This window comes from Clinocottus analis, unplaced genomic scaffold (genome assembly GCF_023055335.1).
Source record: "Clinocottus analis isolate CAN_PGR_092001 unplaced genomic scaffold, fCliAna1.0.p SCAF_5, whole genome shotgun sequence".
In the NCBI taxonomy this organism is placed as follows: domain Eukaryota; kingdom Metazoa; phylum Chordata; class Actinopteri; order Perciformes; family Cottidae; genus Clinocottus; species Clinocottus analis.
This window is the reverse complement of record NW_027176207.1, coordinates 18142751-18156397: the sequence shown is the minus strand read 5'-3', so window position 1 is coordinate 18156397 and position 13647 is coordinate 18142751. Positions and strand designations below refer to the sequence as shown.

At 43.3% G+C, this 13647-nt stretch overlaps 1 protein-coding gene across 1 annotated transcript in view; it reads right to left on the bottom strand.

Moving 5' to 3' along the window:
- wwc1 (WW and C2 domain containing 1) overlaps positions 1–13647 on the bottom strand; it is a 41574-nt gene that overhangs the window by 16915 nt on the left and 11012 nt on the right. Inside the window, exons 2-6 of the mRNA XM_068599985.1 lie at positions 11661–11770; positions 10731–10934; positions 9173–9249; positions 8931–9010; positions 2684–2813 (exon numbers count right to left, since the gene is read on the bottom strand). Coding sequence (XP_068456086.1) covers positions 2684–2813; positions 8931–9010; positions 9173–9249; positions 10731–10934; positions 11661–11770 — 601 coding nt within the window. The remainder of the gene's footprint in view (positions 1–2683; positions 2814–8930; positions 9011–9172; positions 9250–10730; positions 10935–11660; positions 11771–13647) is intronic.

The window sequence follows — 13647 nt, the reverse complement described above, 5'->3', positions numbered from 1 at the left end:
CACAACTGAGAAAAAGCTGGAGCTGGGAAAGTTTGGTATTATTTGCTTGAAAATTGACTATCAATTGATCATCAAAAATGTTCCGTTGATGGACTTAAAAACTAGGTAAAGCTTGTATTTATGTATGCGATATCAGACAGCAGGCCTAGGTAGGAAATGCACATCCCACCACCACGTGTGACATAGTGACAAACAGCCGGATTCGGACTCCACGGCCGCTGATGGCAGCAGATTAAATGGCCGGGATTCTAAAAAAGGCTATGAGGTGAGAAGAAGAATGTGTGTTTTGAAGTCACCGGGAGAGCTCCATCGATCTGGCGTTTACCGTCACACCTAAAACGGCAGAGGCCGCTCACAGCGAGAGGTGGCTCTTTGGTTGTTTCCTTGTCGGCATCCGGAAAGTGGTACTTGAGAAAAACTTAGGGTCTGGTATATAGCGGTAAATCAATTATTTGTTTTGGCTCAAAACTGTAGCCGTCAGTGAGGTCTGTGAGTAAGAACACGCCTCTCTCCATTTCTCTAGCTGTCATCTCTGTCTGTGTGTGTGTGTGTTTTTCATTTTTTAGCACATGAGTGCACTTCTTAACGCTTGGTTGCATAAAGTCACTGTCACAGCCATAGACAAACACACACAAGCAGACACACACACACACACACACACACACACACACATATGTGAACAGACAATCTCACCGACACACAGACTGAGCCGTCAGCTGCAGATGGTAAGGGGAAGGGAGGGGAGAGATGGGAGGAGGAGGGAGGCAGAGTAGAGTCCACAGAGCAGATTATGTATTATTGAACGCGTTCTCCTCCCTCTACCTCCAAACCAGCATGAGCCAAAACGAATCTGCAGCCAAAAGCTGCCCGATATATTTTGTATTTTTATGTACGTTTGGGGGGTGTATGCTGGAAGATTGTCAACACCGAAGCCTTTTTCGTAAGAACTGCAGTGTAAAATGCTCAAATGGTAAAAGAAGATTTATGGACAGTTCTACGTTTTCTATTGTTCTGCAGACGTGTTGGTGCCTGGAGCGTCAAAGAGCATCTGCACTGTTAAGAAACATAAAAAGGTGTTTTTTTCATGACTGAAAACTAAAATAGGACCCGGAGGCATTGTAGTGACGAGGTACAACGAAGCAAACTAATTCTTGGTGCATGGGGGAGCCTCAACACGTATCAAACTGATTTTATGCTCCTCTCCGATCCCCTCATTACCGGCAGCCAGTAAGCGCCAAGTCATCGCTGCAATACTGTCTCTCACACACACACACAAATGTGGGGAGTTATGAAACTGGGTGAAACACTTTCTTTTTATGTGGAAGATGGGAGCACATTTGTGGAAAATCGAAGCATCCTGAAACTTCAACTTGAGGCTCCCCATGCAACCATGAGCAGTTTTGAAAAGAACAATTTGCTTTTGTTTTCCTGATTTATATCCGTTGATATTGTTCGGGAAATATTGTAGGGTGTTGGACTGCTGGTCGGACAAACTAAGGCATTTGAATGCGTCGTCTCCGGGTCTAGGATGTGAAGTTTTTGCTATTTTTGACATTTTGGAGACAAAATAATGAACCAAAACAAAAAAAAATTACAGAAGTGACATAATCAAAATGCTGCAATCATAAATCCTTCGGTCGTTTTCGAATCTAAATGACAGAAATAACGTGTAACAGGCTGTGAACGCAGCTCCTAACTCACCGCACTCAAGAGGTACTCAGGAGTTTCTACAACGACGCAAAGGAAACCTCAGAGTTTATAAAATGTCGCTGCTGTCAGTGAAAAGCTTTTCATTTCCCCTCCCAAAAAAAGACTCACCTCAAACTGATCCTCGCAAACCACAGCCCTCACATCCTCCTGACAGGGTGTCACCACAACGACATTAAAAACCCCACCTGCCTCCCTGCAGTCTCGGCCGCTCTTGAGTTGGTCACTAAATCCGTTTTAGTACATCCAGACCTTTTTTCGCTCGGCAATATAACGTGAAGGGGTTTTAACGCGCGTAAAGACTCTCCCGGGAGTCGTCTGAAGCAAACTCATCTCCTCAGCACTCACATCTTCATTTACTTCTTCCTTACAAATCACTGGCGGCCACAGTGGGAGCTACACTGCACCTCCCTGCAAAAAAATCCATCGTGGGGCAAGTAAGCCGGAGCGTTTTTCAATTGTGGTCCTCGTCACGTTTCAATCTATCGAATGAGTGGATTCAGGGATTACTTTAAACCTAGGATGAGAAGTAAAGGCAGTTGGATACAAGTATCCCTACCAACCAAACTGTCGAGCAGCAGAGACCTGGCGGCGATACGCAATCATTTGATTGGTGTGGGGGAAAAGACGCACATGACGATGTGGGTCCCGCTGTGGTTTCCGACGTGATCCCGGTGTCACATGTCGGCATTTGGATCATCCGCCTCCTCTTTTCCTTCATCTTTTGTGCGTCAAAGGGTCGACACCGGAGCGGATTCCACTCAACGTCCTGCCTTCAGCGACTTTTAAACAATGCGGAGCTTTGAGACGCATTAAGAGATTTGTGCTCAAGTTTAAGCTCGGTCTAAGATAAGTGCTTCTTCCAAAATGGTGTGTTGAATTACTAGAACCTGTATTCGATTGGACAGGGTTTTCCCGGCTCCTCTCCCATCTTTCTATTCATTCTTTTGGAGTGACATTACAAATGTAATTTCACCTGCATGAGTTCCTCTTTCTCCTTCTCCCCAGAGCTGATGGCGTCTCGGATGGAGCGGACCTCGCTGAGGATGGTCTGCGCCTCCTGCAGCTTGTAGCCATACGGGCTGTTGGACACCTTCAGGTCAATCCTGTGGGAGGGGGCAAAGGGGACGAGACGGTCAGATTGGATGATTCAGAACAACGTAAGTACAACAGTCGGAAACGTCGCCAGATCATCATCATTCACAGTCGGCTGCTCGGGACGGATAATCACGTAATTAACTCTTAATTAGCTGCTTTTTATTCTGTCTGACGTTTACACAAGGAATTGGGTTAGCCGAGCGTTCACGCATCACAGCAACACTTTGACTTATTTTCATACAGTTGGACTAAGTGTCGAGTGTAAGCTGTCCAGGGAGCATCTATAAGAATCTTTTGAGCGCTTATTCACATATATTCTTGGAGGAAACTTCGACTGGGTTTATCTAAAGGATGGTGTTAGCGCTATACTGCGATATCCATTTTGTAATTAGCTACCAGTCCTACCTGAGAACTTCACGGTCTTGTTCCTTAAACATCGAGGCTCTCAAAAAGTTTTTGTTTTCCACAAATGCATCGCTGCACTTGCTGATTTATCGTATTTGTGAACCTACTCCAGGGAAAAATGGGCCAATGCTTGGAAACCTGCAGCCTCAGCATCAAAACCAGACTTTTCATCAGCTGGGGACGGCAGCACATTCAGCTGGCTATTAGACTGATATTTGAAAATACATCTTTTTCTTTTTCTACATTTCGCCTTCTATCGAAAAGTTTGAGTGTTTTTCCACAGATCTCACACACTGTGTCACAAGGTGTTGTCAGTAACTTGTGCGTATTTTGTTTCCGCAGGCTTCACCAGATTAAATCTAAGTTCATGATGGGAACCCCAGATGAACAATGTGGTGTAGAATCTGTGCATCATTCCGTCACATTCTTTTCAGTACTTCCTTGGAGTACATAACAATAGTTCCTGATGATGTCGTTCATTTAATTAACATGGATAAGCAGCAGAAAATGGATGGATGGATGAATCAAGGGAACAAATTATGAATTCATAGTTCATTCATTCAAGTAAAATTGATATTTATGCATTTTGATTGGATGAGCTTCCAAACCATGCGCTAGCAGCACGGGACACTGTCGCCTGAAAGTTCCAGCAGCACAATCTCACAGTTTAGATTAGAGATCTAACATCTCAACAAAAACATTTTAGAACCAACATACAGCAGAAAACATCCAAGAAATTTTAAGAACTCAAAGGCTACCGGGTATCAGTGCTTTTTTTAGTTAGTTTTCTTTCCTTTTTTAGAACTGCACAAACCCTGTTGTTAGATGGCTTCACGTGGATATAGTTTGATTGACAAAAGGAACAAATTGAGTGATATTAAAACAACGACTACGTACTTGTATCTGACAACGGAAAATTGATAAATGTGTAAATAGTCTTCCTGAATTATGAGGTAAAAATTTGAAAATGGTCCTTTAAAAAAAGAGCGTAAAGAAACATGAACACGACGCATTACCATCAACTGGTTTGAATGAATAAACTTGATCACAGCCTAGTGTGGTTGACTAGCTGCCAGTAGAAGTTGCAAACCAGAAATAACACATGTGGCCTTGGCCCCCCCCCCCTCCCCCCTCATACGAGAGGTCTTCAGCAAATGTGTTACAATTGGGCAAAGGCCGGTGAGAACAACTGAATTGAGAGTTCAGCAGTTTAAAGCAGCGCAGGTGGAAGCAGGAGGTGACTCAGCAATAGCTGGGGGAAAAAAACAACCGAAACTGAACGCGCTAAAAACATTAGCAGAGTTCATTTCACGGCTGGAATGCGTTCGCGTTTGGGCCAGCTCGGCGTGGGACGCCCTCTTGACCACTTTGAGTGGCGGGATTAAATGCTCGCTCGACTCGGAACGTTCTGGTGAACGCGTTGGAGCCTCTTCTTTCTTTGGCTGCAGGCAGACCGACTGGGTGGGAGGGAGGACAGACCCGGTCGCAGGGGGAAACCGACAGGGGAGTCGCTGCAGGAAACGGCCATCGGAGGCAGCAGCAGCTATGTAAGCCCTGTCATCAGCAAGTCATGCATGCATCTGAATAACAGGTCCTTTCACATTCTTCAGAGAGGGAAGAGGGGGAGGGAGGTTTGGACAGAGCGAGAGAGACAGAGAGAGAGCGAGAGAGAGAGAGAGAGAGAGAGAGAGAGAGAAAAAACAAGGTACAGAGAGAATGAGGAAGTGAGGGAGAGAGGCACTTGTCTGTAACAGGCAGAAAGAACAAGTAATCCTCCCTAAGTCCTTCTCAAACACGGACTTATGCTGAGAGAAAACAGTGCTATGAACCTTTTTATAATTACAATCACAACGACCTCTTTCCAATAAAACACACAGAGAGTTAGAGAGTTAGAGGGAGAGAGAGAGAGAGAGAGAGAGAGAGAGAGAGAGAGAGAGAGAGAGAGAGAGAGAGAGACTAAGCTGAAACATTACAACAATTTAAAAGTTCCCCGATATAACCATACTGTTTTTTCTGCCTTTTGCCTACTGCCAGGTCGTCCCATGGTCAAGGGAGCACCTTCATCTTCATCTGCTTGCTTATAATAAAATAAAATAGATAGAAAAACACATCTGCTTCACTTAAGTGCCCTCATCCCAAACACAGAATCCCTCCCTCTGTGGGTGCTGGGTGAGATATGCTGACTTTTAATCTCTAGCATGGGTCAAGATCAAAAAGATGACCCCCCCTACCCCCTCCTCCTCCTCCTTTTTTTTTTAAAAGGTGCAACACTGATGTTGGTTGTAAAGCTGCGATTGAGGTCAAGGCTCTGTGCAGGCAGGCCAGTCAAGTTCTTCCACACCAAAGTGGGAAAACCATTTCTTTATGGAGCTGGCGGGAGAGTGCTGCAGGAATCAGCCCTACAACCCGGAAATGGGTTCACATTTTTTAATGTCCAGTTCCCTCGTCACAAAGCCAATGTGGTTGGTTTTTTATGGGTTTCTGGTTAGATCCCTGAAACACAAGCCTAAAGTCCCGGTGAGGCTGAAGTTAGAGCATCTTTAGCTGCTGTCGAATCTCACAGTGAGACTAAATAGTTGAGGGGTTTACAGTGACAAGAGGGATTTAAATCAAACCCTTAGCATTTGATTGCACTGCTAGAAAGTGGGCGGGCTTTGGCTCCATCCACACACACACACACACCCCTTGAGAAGTAAGACGAGGGATAGATGAAAGGGAAACTTTTTATAGCACCGAATGTGAGTTTATGCAGATGAGATGAGCTTTTCGTCGAGGGAACCGGTGCGACGCTAACTTCCGGGTTGGCTCACTAAAGTACGCCTTCCCTGCAGCACTTGTATTGTGATACTAAAACAGGAAGGAGATGAACACAAACCGTTGCCACAAAGTTGTAATTCCCATATGCTTTGTTTCCCAAACTCTCTTGGCTTGTGACGTCTACTCATCTGTGTCCACCAATTGTTGCTGAATTGCTATGGATCTCAAATAAAATCCTTCACTACTGTAATTACAAAACAAACAAAAAAAGGCAAAGATCAGAGGAAAATGTGAACACAAACGTACCCTCCGATGTTTCGGACAACCAGATTGGGAACGTGAGAAATATTTCTGTGGGTCTAAAACTTTCTTCTCCTTCGCTTGTAGTAACATAACCCAAACCAATAAAAACAAACCCACACAAAAGCACATGAAAGTATGCGTCCGTGTTATTGTCACTTCTCCGTTCCGCAAACCAGAAAACCTCACGGCTCTCATGCGCGTTCAGCGTTCTGTGGAATCTTAATAGGAACAGAGTGCTCGGCTGCATTCCGGCCTAAGCCTATTCGTATTTCTGCAAACAGCGATTGGTTGCTGAATGCCGTCTGATGACTGTAACAGGAGAGCAAAGTCACGGAGGAATGCCGGCCAACCACTCGGCCTCAGCTACTCTTTAATCCTCCTGACACTCTCACTGTGCCGCGTGGGGCAAGACAAACAGACCGGGCATTCCTTTTCAATTAAACGTCAAACCCTGACAGCATGTCCGATGTGGCAAATTCAAATAAAATAAAGTCAAAGAAAAAGCCAGACTATGAAGAACAAATGGGAGAATGAATCCCTTTCAAATCAACATTCCTGACTGATGGCTTCATGGATACACCTTGCCGTTTCTGACGAACCCGCTTCGTATTCTAAGGGGTGAAAGTAGGTCAGATAGAAGAAAGGGGTGTTTCCCTTTTCAAATCCACATTCTTCAGCTGTTGTTCCATCGCTGCTTTTATAGAGACGTTAGTGTTTAATGATCGGATGGAATGTGTGATAATGCTGAGGCAATAACCGAGGCGATAAGCAACGGCGCTGCACCGAAGTCTCGCACCGACTCTCATCCGTTCCACTCCACTGCATTTCACGTTTAACTGTTCCACAGGACAAACTCCGAAAAAGTGAAAGAACCTTTAGTGGAAGTCTTGGCTCCTTCATTCCCACGGTGCAAAGATATGCCTCCGATGCCTGAGGGATCATGTCATAGATAAGGACAGGGCAAATGAAGGATAAGAGCTGAGATATGACTAAGGAGGTCTGAAGAAAGAGCACGTGAGAGGGAGTAGAAACATTTCAGACGGCTAATTCCACAGAGGCCTTTGTGGGTTTTTTTGAATGTGTGGAGATGCTGTTTATAAGAAAGTCTGTTCAGTTAAACAGGGAAACGGTGATATGTCTTCATCGTCATCCTTTTTCTGTCAGCGGACAACAAAACCGTGGAGAAGAGCCAACATGTGTTTTGAGTCTTGGCTAATGAAACCTCGTCCTGATGGTGTTCAGTCAAATGCACCATGTTTGTTTCTGTTGCTAGGCACAACACATTGATTTGACAACAGCTCATATAAGAAGGTGAACGCAACATCTGCTGCGCCGGGTCGTCCATCAGATGACAAATAATGCAGCTGTGGCTCACACACAGGGTGGAGGGAGACAGAAAAGTCTCATTTTGAGGTTCTCACTATGAACAATGGGCTCTTTTTATCCTGTCCAACATTGACCGTGACAGATATCTGTTTCTATTTCACAGCTGGTGTGTCATTTGTTTGCGTTCACTCAAAACCCATTTTTACATTCATAGCAGTTCAGAGTGTTTTAGTGTAAGACTTTTGGTTCTGAAAAGGCAAAGGCAGCAAGTTCCTTAAACTTGCAATTTTCTAGACTCCTCTGGTTGTAAAAATATGTTTTAATGTATAGATGTGATGTCTTTGAGAAAAGGACTTTACTTCTCACTTGATGTGTTGCCTCAGTAAACAGTAAGAGTTTATGGTCTTAATCTCTAGTTTTAAGTCTGCGTCAATACAATGTGATGTAGTTCATTGTAAAACGGACGATAAAGCAAGGCGTCGCTAACTCATGATTGACAGGTCGCTATCACGGAGTGAGAGTTGTTTGTGTTGCAACACTTTCACAGTGTGTTTTCAGTTTGTGAAAAGTTAACTGTAAAAGTGCCTAAGTCAGCGCTCGGTCGTATTAGCTCCACCCTCTTGCGTCATAAAAAAAAAACAAGATGGCGACGGACAAAATTACAAACTCGAGGCTTCAAAGGCGCCGTTCCACAAACCCGTGGGTGACGTCGTGGTGACCACGGGAACTTCTTATATACAGTCTGTGCTTAAAGGGAGGCTTTCACTACACTGCCTCATGGACTTGAATTGTGGTTTTACAAAACCCGATTTTCCGCGTCCACACTGAAATACAATGCAGAAGATTTCACAGTCTAGAGTGGAGACCTTTTTTTTTTTAACTGTCCAAAACTATTAGCCAAAACAGAAAGATGTTCTCAGTCGGAAAAGAAGCTGTGACGTACTTGTTGAAGAGATATAAATACATTAATATATAAACAATCATAACACATGTATGCGATGACTTAAGATTGCCCCGACACGCCACCCACCACACAGTCAACGTGTTGTGCAAGGCAGACGATAAATATGTGAAGACGGAGGGAAGGTCACACATACACTTGCTATTCTAGTCAGACTCTGATTGTCTTGCTTTGCTCGTCAAATTAAATTAGGCAGCGGCATAAAGCGTGAGGATCAAATTCGAGAGTCGGCTGTCGAGCAAAATACCTGTCGAAATGGCCTCCGGCGAGAGTTCAAGGTGGGGGCAGGCTAGACGGGGGAAAAGCGCACTCCAAGAAGAAATACCTGCTTAACACAGAGGGGCCGGACAGCTGGACGCGTGAGGACACTTACTCTTTCAGCGTCTCGAAGCCTTGTTCTTTGCACTGCAGCTCCTGCTTCATACAGGCCAGGTCCCGCTTCAGCTTGTTCACCTGAGACACAGAGATGAAGAAAAATGATATAGTTTGATTCAAAATATAGATGGAATCAGCGGGGAAATAAGAGTTTGGTTGAAGCCTCGATGAGACACGTTTCCATGTCGTAAGATTGTGTGTTAGGCAGACGAGGTTGAAACAGGAAGGAGAGGCTCCTACCCGGCTTTTGGCTGTGGATATTTCTGCTTTCAGGATGTCGGGGTCGTACTTGCTGGAGGACGACGATCTGGAATTCACTGCAGGAAAAAGGAAAGATGAGGAGCGAAAGGAGAGGCGTTAAAGACATGGATCGTGGTTATCTGGATCGTGGGCCATGTCTACTACTCATTATATGAATAATTTCTGTCATATTCATGTAATGTGCTGTACTTTATTCATTCTGGTCACATGACATCTATTGCTTCTGTCGATTCGGGGGTGATTTTGGGCTATATAAAATAAGCTGAATTGAATTGAATGATGAGCGGCCCATTATGTCCTTCTCTCGTTTGGTTATTTTACAGCCGTTGTTTTGCATTGCAGCAGGTAGAAATGACAGAAGAAACCTGTGAGCGAGAGACAGAGCAGCTGACGAAAGCCTCGATATGTCGACCGGTTTTGTGCTGCCAAGACTTTAAAAGAAAAAGTGAATCATCACAAATAAAGAACCATCTACTTCTCTGATGTTAATTATGTTTTTACCCTCTTCTGAGAGGCTAAAATGAAGCAACACTGATCCTACGAAGGGTTTCCTCCGTTTCCTCAAAAGGTCAGCACTGTCGAGGCAGTTCCCACGCGGTAAACGGCACAAAAAGGTCGAAATTTACCAAACTTCACCCTGAAACTTTTTCTTTTCTTTCGCAGAGCGAACCGGCTGACACGGACAAAGCACTGCTGTTCATCCTCTCCTCCGCATGGTGACCTTTAGAGTAACATCATATGGTCATAAACCTTTACTGGTTTTGTTGGTGCTAAGAGGCATCGGTCAGTCTTGACGTGTTGGTCGACTGCTGTTTTGTAAAAAGGTAAAGCGGCAATCAGAGAGATTGTTGAGTCGGTTTGTGATTATTAAATCCTAAAGTACATAAGAGGTGAAATGGATTCTCACTTAATAATATTTTCTTTGTATTTATATTGGATTGAAACTTTTTTTCTTACATTTTTAAAGTTGATTTCTTATTCTTTTAATTTACTCCCATTGAAATTCTCCTCTTTGATTTTTTTGTATTTATTTTCCCTTTATGTTATAAGTATTTCATATTTATGTTTTCATTTTCATTTTATCCTCTCAATTACTCCGTTTGATATATTTTTCTCTATTATTTCATTTATCTTATCCAATTTCTTTATTTCCTTATTTATCCTTATTTTCTGAAACCATACATATGAATGTTTCCATTGACATCGTCTCTGATAAACATTCCCTACTGAGTGATTTTGGGTCTAATCAAGAAATGGAAAGAAGGTTCTTGCATGTGTGGTTGTACTATTCTTGTATTATTGACTTGTGTGGATGTTTGACCAGAGGAGGGTGTGGTCTACTCACATGTAATCTTATATTTTTTAAATCCAAAGGCCACAATAACTAACACAACAGCCGTCAGTAGCACCTGCTGTCAGACCCACGTCGCATTTCCTCGTATTACATATCCCATCATCTTTACGCGCTCGATTCTCACGTCCCTGAACGTCAAAATAAAACCGAGCTGGGCTTCCTCCTCCCTCGGCCAGTACTCACAGCTGGTCTGCGACGTCGACTTGTCCCGCCAAGCGTCGTTGAGCTGCCGGTACTCCTGCTGCGCCAGGCGGAGCCGCTGCTCCTTCACCTGGTAAATCTCCTTCTGGGCGCTGAGCGCGTCGCGGGCCACGGCCAGGTAGTCCCGCAGCATGAACTCCTGCTCCCGCTGCCACTGGGCCCGCGGGTCCTCCAGCTGGGTGCTCTCTGGAGGAGGGAGGGAGGGAGTGTTGAGGAGTTGCACAAAAAAGATGCCAACGCCACTTGTGGACACGGTTTGCACATTTATATTGAAGTTACGGCGTTACAGGTTTGTTTCAAAGATCGGATGTCTGCGGCCAAATTCCAGTTGCTGAATATTTCCAAAAGCATCGATACATTACTGGTATTTATTTTGGTTGACGTTAACAAGGAAAGTTGGCTTTAAAATTTAGCATTACAATTTTATTTCAAATTGTTTAATAACATTTTTTTTAAACACTGGTCGTCAAAAACAGTGGACTATTTTAAAATGTTTTTTCACAATATAATACGGTGATATAACTGATAACTGAATAAGGCCTTTAAGAGATTTTCCTTTTTTCAATGATTTTTTTTTTTTTTTTGTGATTATTTGACATCCGAATGGTCTTTCACATTAATAAAAACATTTCTATAAATGCACCACACTTAGCCAAAATGCTGTTTTCCGAGAGGCCGATGTTAAAAAAACATTCATGTATCCTGCTCACTTTCAGCCAGTTTATCCTCCTCCTGAGATCTTATTTACAGGTATGGTACACACAACAGAAAACACTCACACATCCATCAGACGTACATTACGGTGTCGATCAATGACCGGGCATCGCTTCAGAGTTGACCAGGGACGAGGAACAGGAATGACAAGGGAGCAGATGAGCAGAAGGAAGAAGTAAAACATAACGGTACACTCACTGGTGTTGTGGTCGACATAGTACGCTCCGATGCCGGGGTCGTACGCCTCCTCCCAGCCGACCGGCAGCTCATCGCCGATGCAGTCAGCGAACGTCAGAGGCTTCGTCTGCCTGCGGAAAAACAGAGTCGGAAAATGGATTTAGAAACCGAAAGAGATTGAAATAACATCTCCATTATACATCAGGACATGTTGCAAAACGCTGCTTTCAATGCTCAGTCTGTAATAGAGCCAGACAAGACAGGACAAGACAGAATGAATCACCAACAAGCACTGTGGTTTTTAAAAAAGGGATTGTGGGTAACGTCAGGATTTTGCAGATGAAAGTAACGGGTCAAGGCAGACGGATCTTCATCACACTTTGTTCAGTGAGTTCAAGTTTGGTCCCAGATTTAATCTGCCAAGATGCAGAGACTGTTCACAAGTCTGGAGCCTTTGATCTTTGAGTCAAGTCAAAGTCTCTTATGGTTCTGATGGACGCTCAATCATCTTTTTTTTTTTTTTTTGAAAAAGCCTTTGTGTAACTGTAAAGAGTGAGTGATATGAAAATTCAACTCGTACAGTTATCTCGAGCAGGAAAACGGTCACAACACGTTTCTGTACGATGCAAACGTGTCTATTTCAGCTGAAAACATGTTTACTTCTGCTGCAAACAAAGCTATTTCTGTTGTAAATATAATTATGTTTGCTGTAAACATGTTTATTTCAGCTGTAAACATTTATATTTCTGCTGTAAACATGAGCGATTATGAAAATTGACTCACTTTTGGAGACAGCCACAAGTGGCCATTCGAAGAAACTGCAGTTTTTGGCACTTCCACATTGGCTTAATTTTCTCAGTATATCTAATATATTTCTGAATAGTTTCAAACTATGTACTGTTTCATCACTCCATCAATTAGCTGACACCATCAGCCTCGATAAGTTCTGATACATGATCACTTTAAGCAGGCTATTGCAAAGCACTATAAACACAACGAGGCATGCAATAATAACAGTAACCGTTTTTTTCCAAGCCAACAGTTAAGAGTACAACCAATTAGAATAATTACACTGGGACTCAGACCAATGATGAAACTTAACTCGCATCCCTCTGGACTCTCACATTCCAGAGATGTTTGTGTGCCGATTAGCGCGATGACTGTTTTTAACTGAAGACTGCGCAACAAATTGCCCTTGGGGAACAACAAAATATTACCTTACCTCCCTAACCTCACGAATGGTTTAAAAAATGTGTCCAAACTGGTACAAGTATTTGTTTGCCTGCACCTCTGCACGACACAGACTCATTTGAACCCTCTAAACACTCCCATACGCTTTCTAACATTTGTGCGTGTGTGAGAAACAACAGAAACTGACTGTTCCAACTTTGCACTACAAATAAATTAAAAAAACAAAGCCGAATAGGGAAAATAAAATAGTGTGTAATGTGAAGCGTCACATGATGGTAATGAGCACATTAATAAGCCAGATTGTAGTAACTCACACCAGACTGACAGTTGCTGTTGACACAAAAGCAAACCACGGCCAATTTGTGACAATTCAAATGACGGTGTCATTATGAAAGGGAATAACAGTTGTTATAAAATTCCAGTTTTTCTCTTTATAGTCCATGTAAGTTGAGCACCTTTTCATACAGACTAAATGAGACGTTTCACAACAGTTTCAGCTTTAGAAGGACTGGTATGCCTTACTAGTTCCTCACATTTTACGAAACCTTTGATTGATTAAGCAGAAAAATACTGATCCGTTAACAGGATAGTATAATAATAATAATAACAACAATAATCACCGCTGGGTCGACACAAAACGGCACCGAATTATGAGGATGAATGAGCACACTGTGCTCCAGCTGCGTTTGACTGGAGGCTGAATCCTCACCAAAAAAATAAAAGGAAACCCGAAAGTCATTAGTGGGGCAACACACCCGCTAAATTATGTATTAATGCGCACACACAGGAATGTATCAAACCCTGCAAGAATCTGACT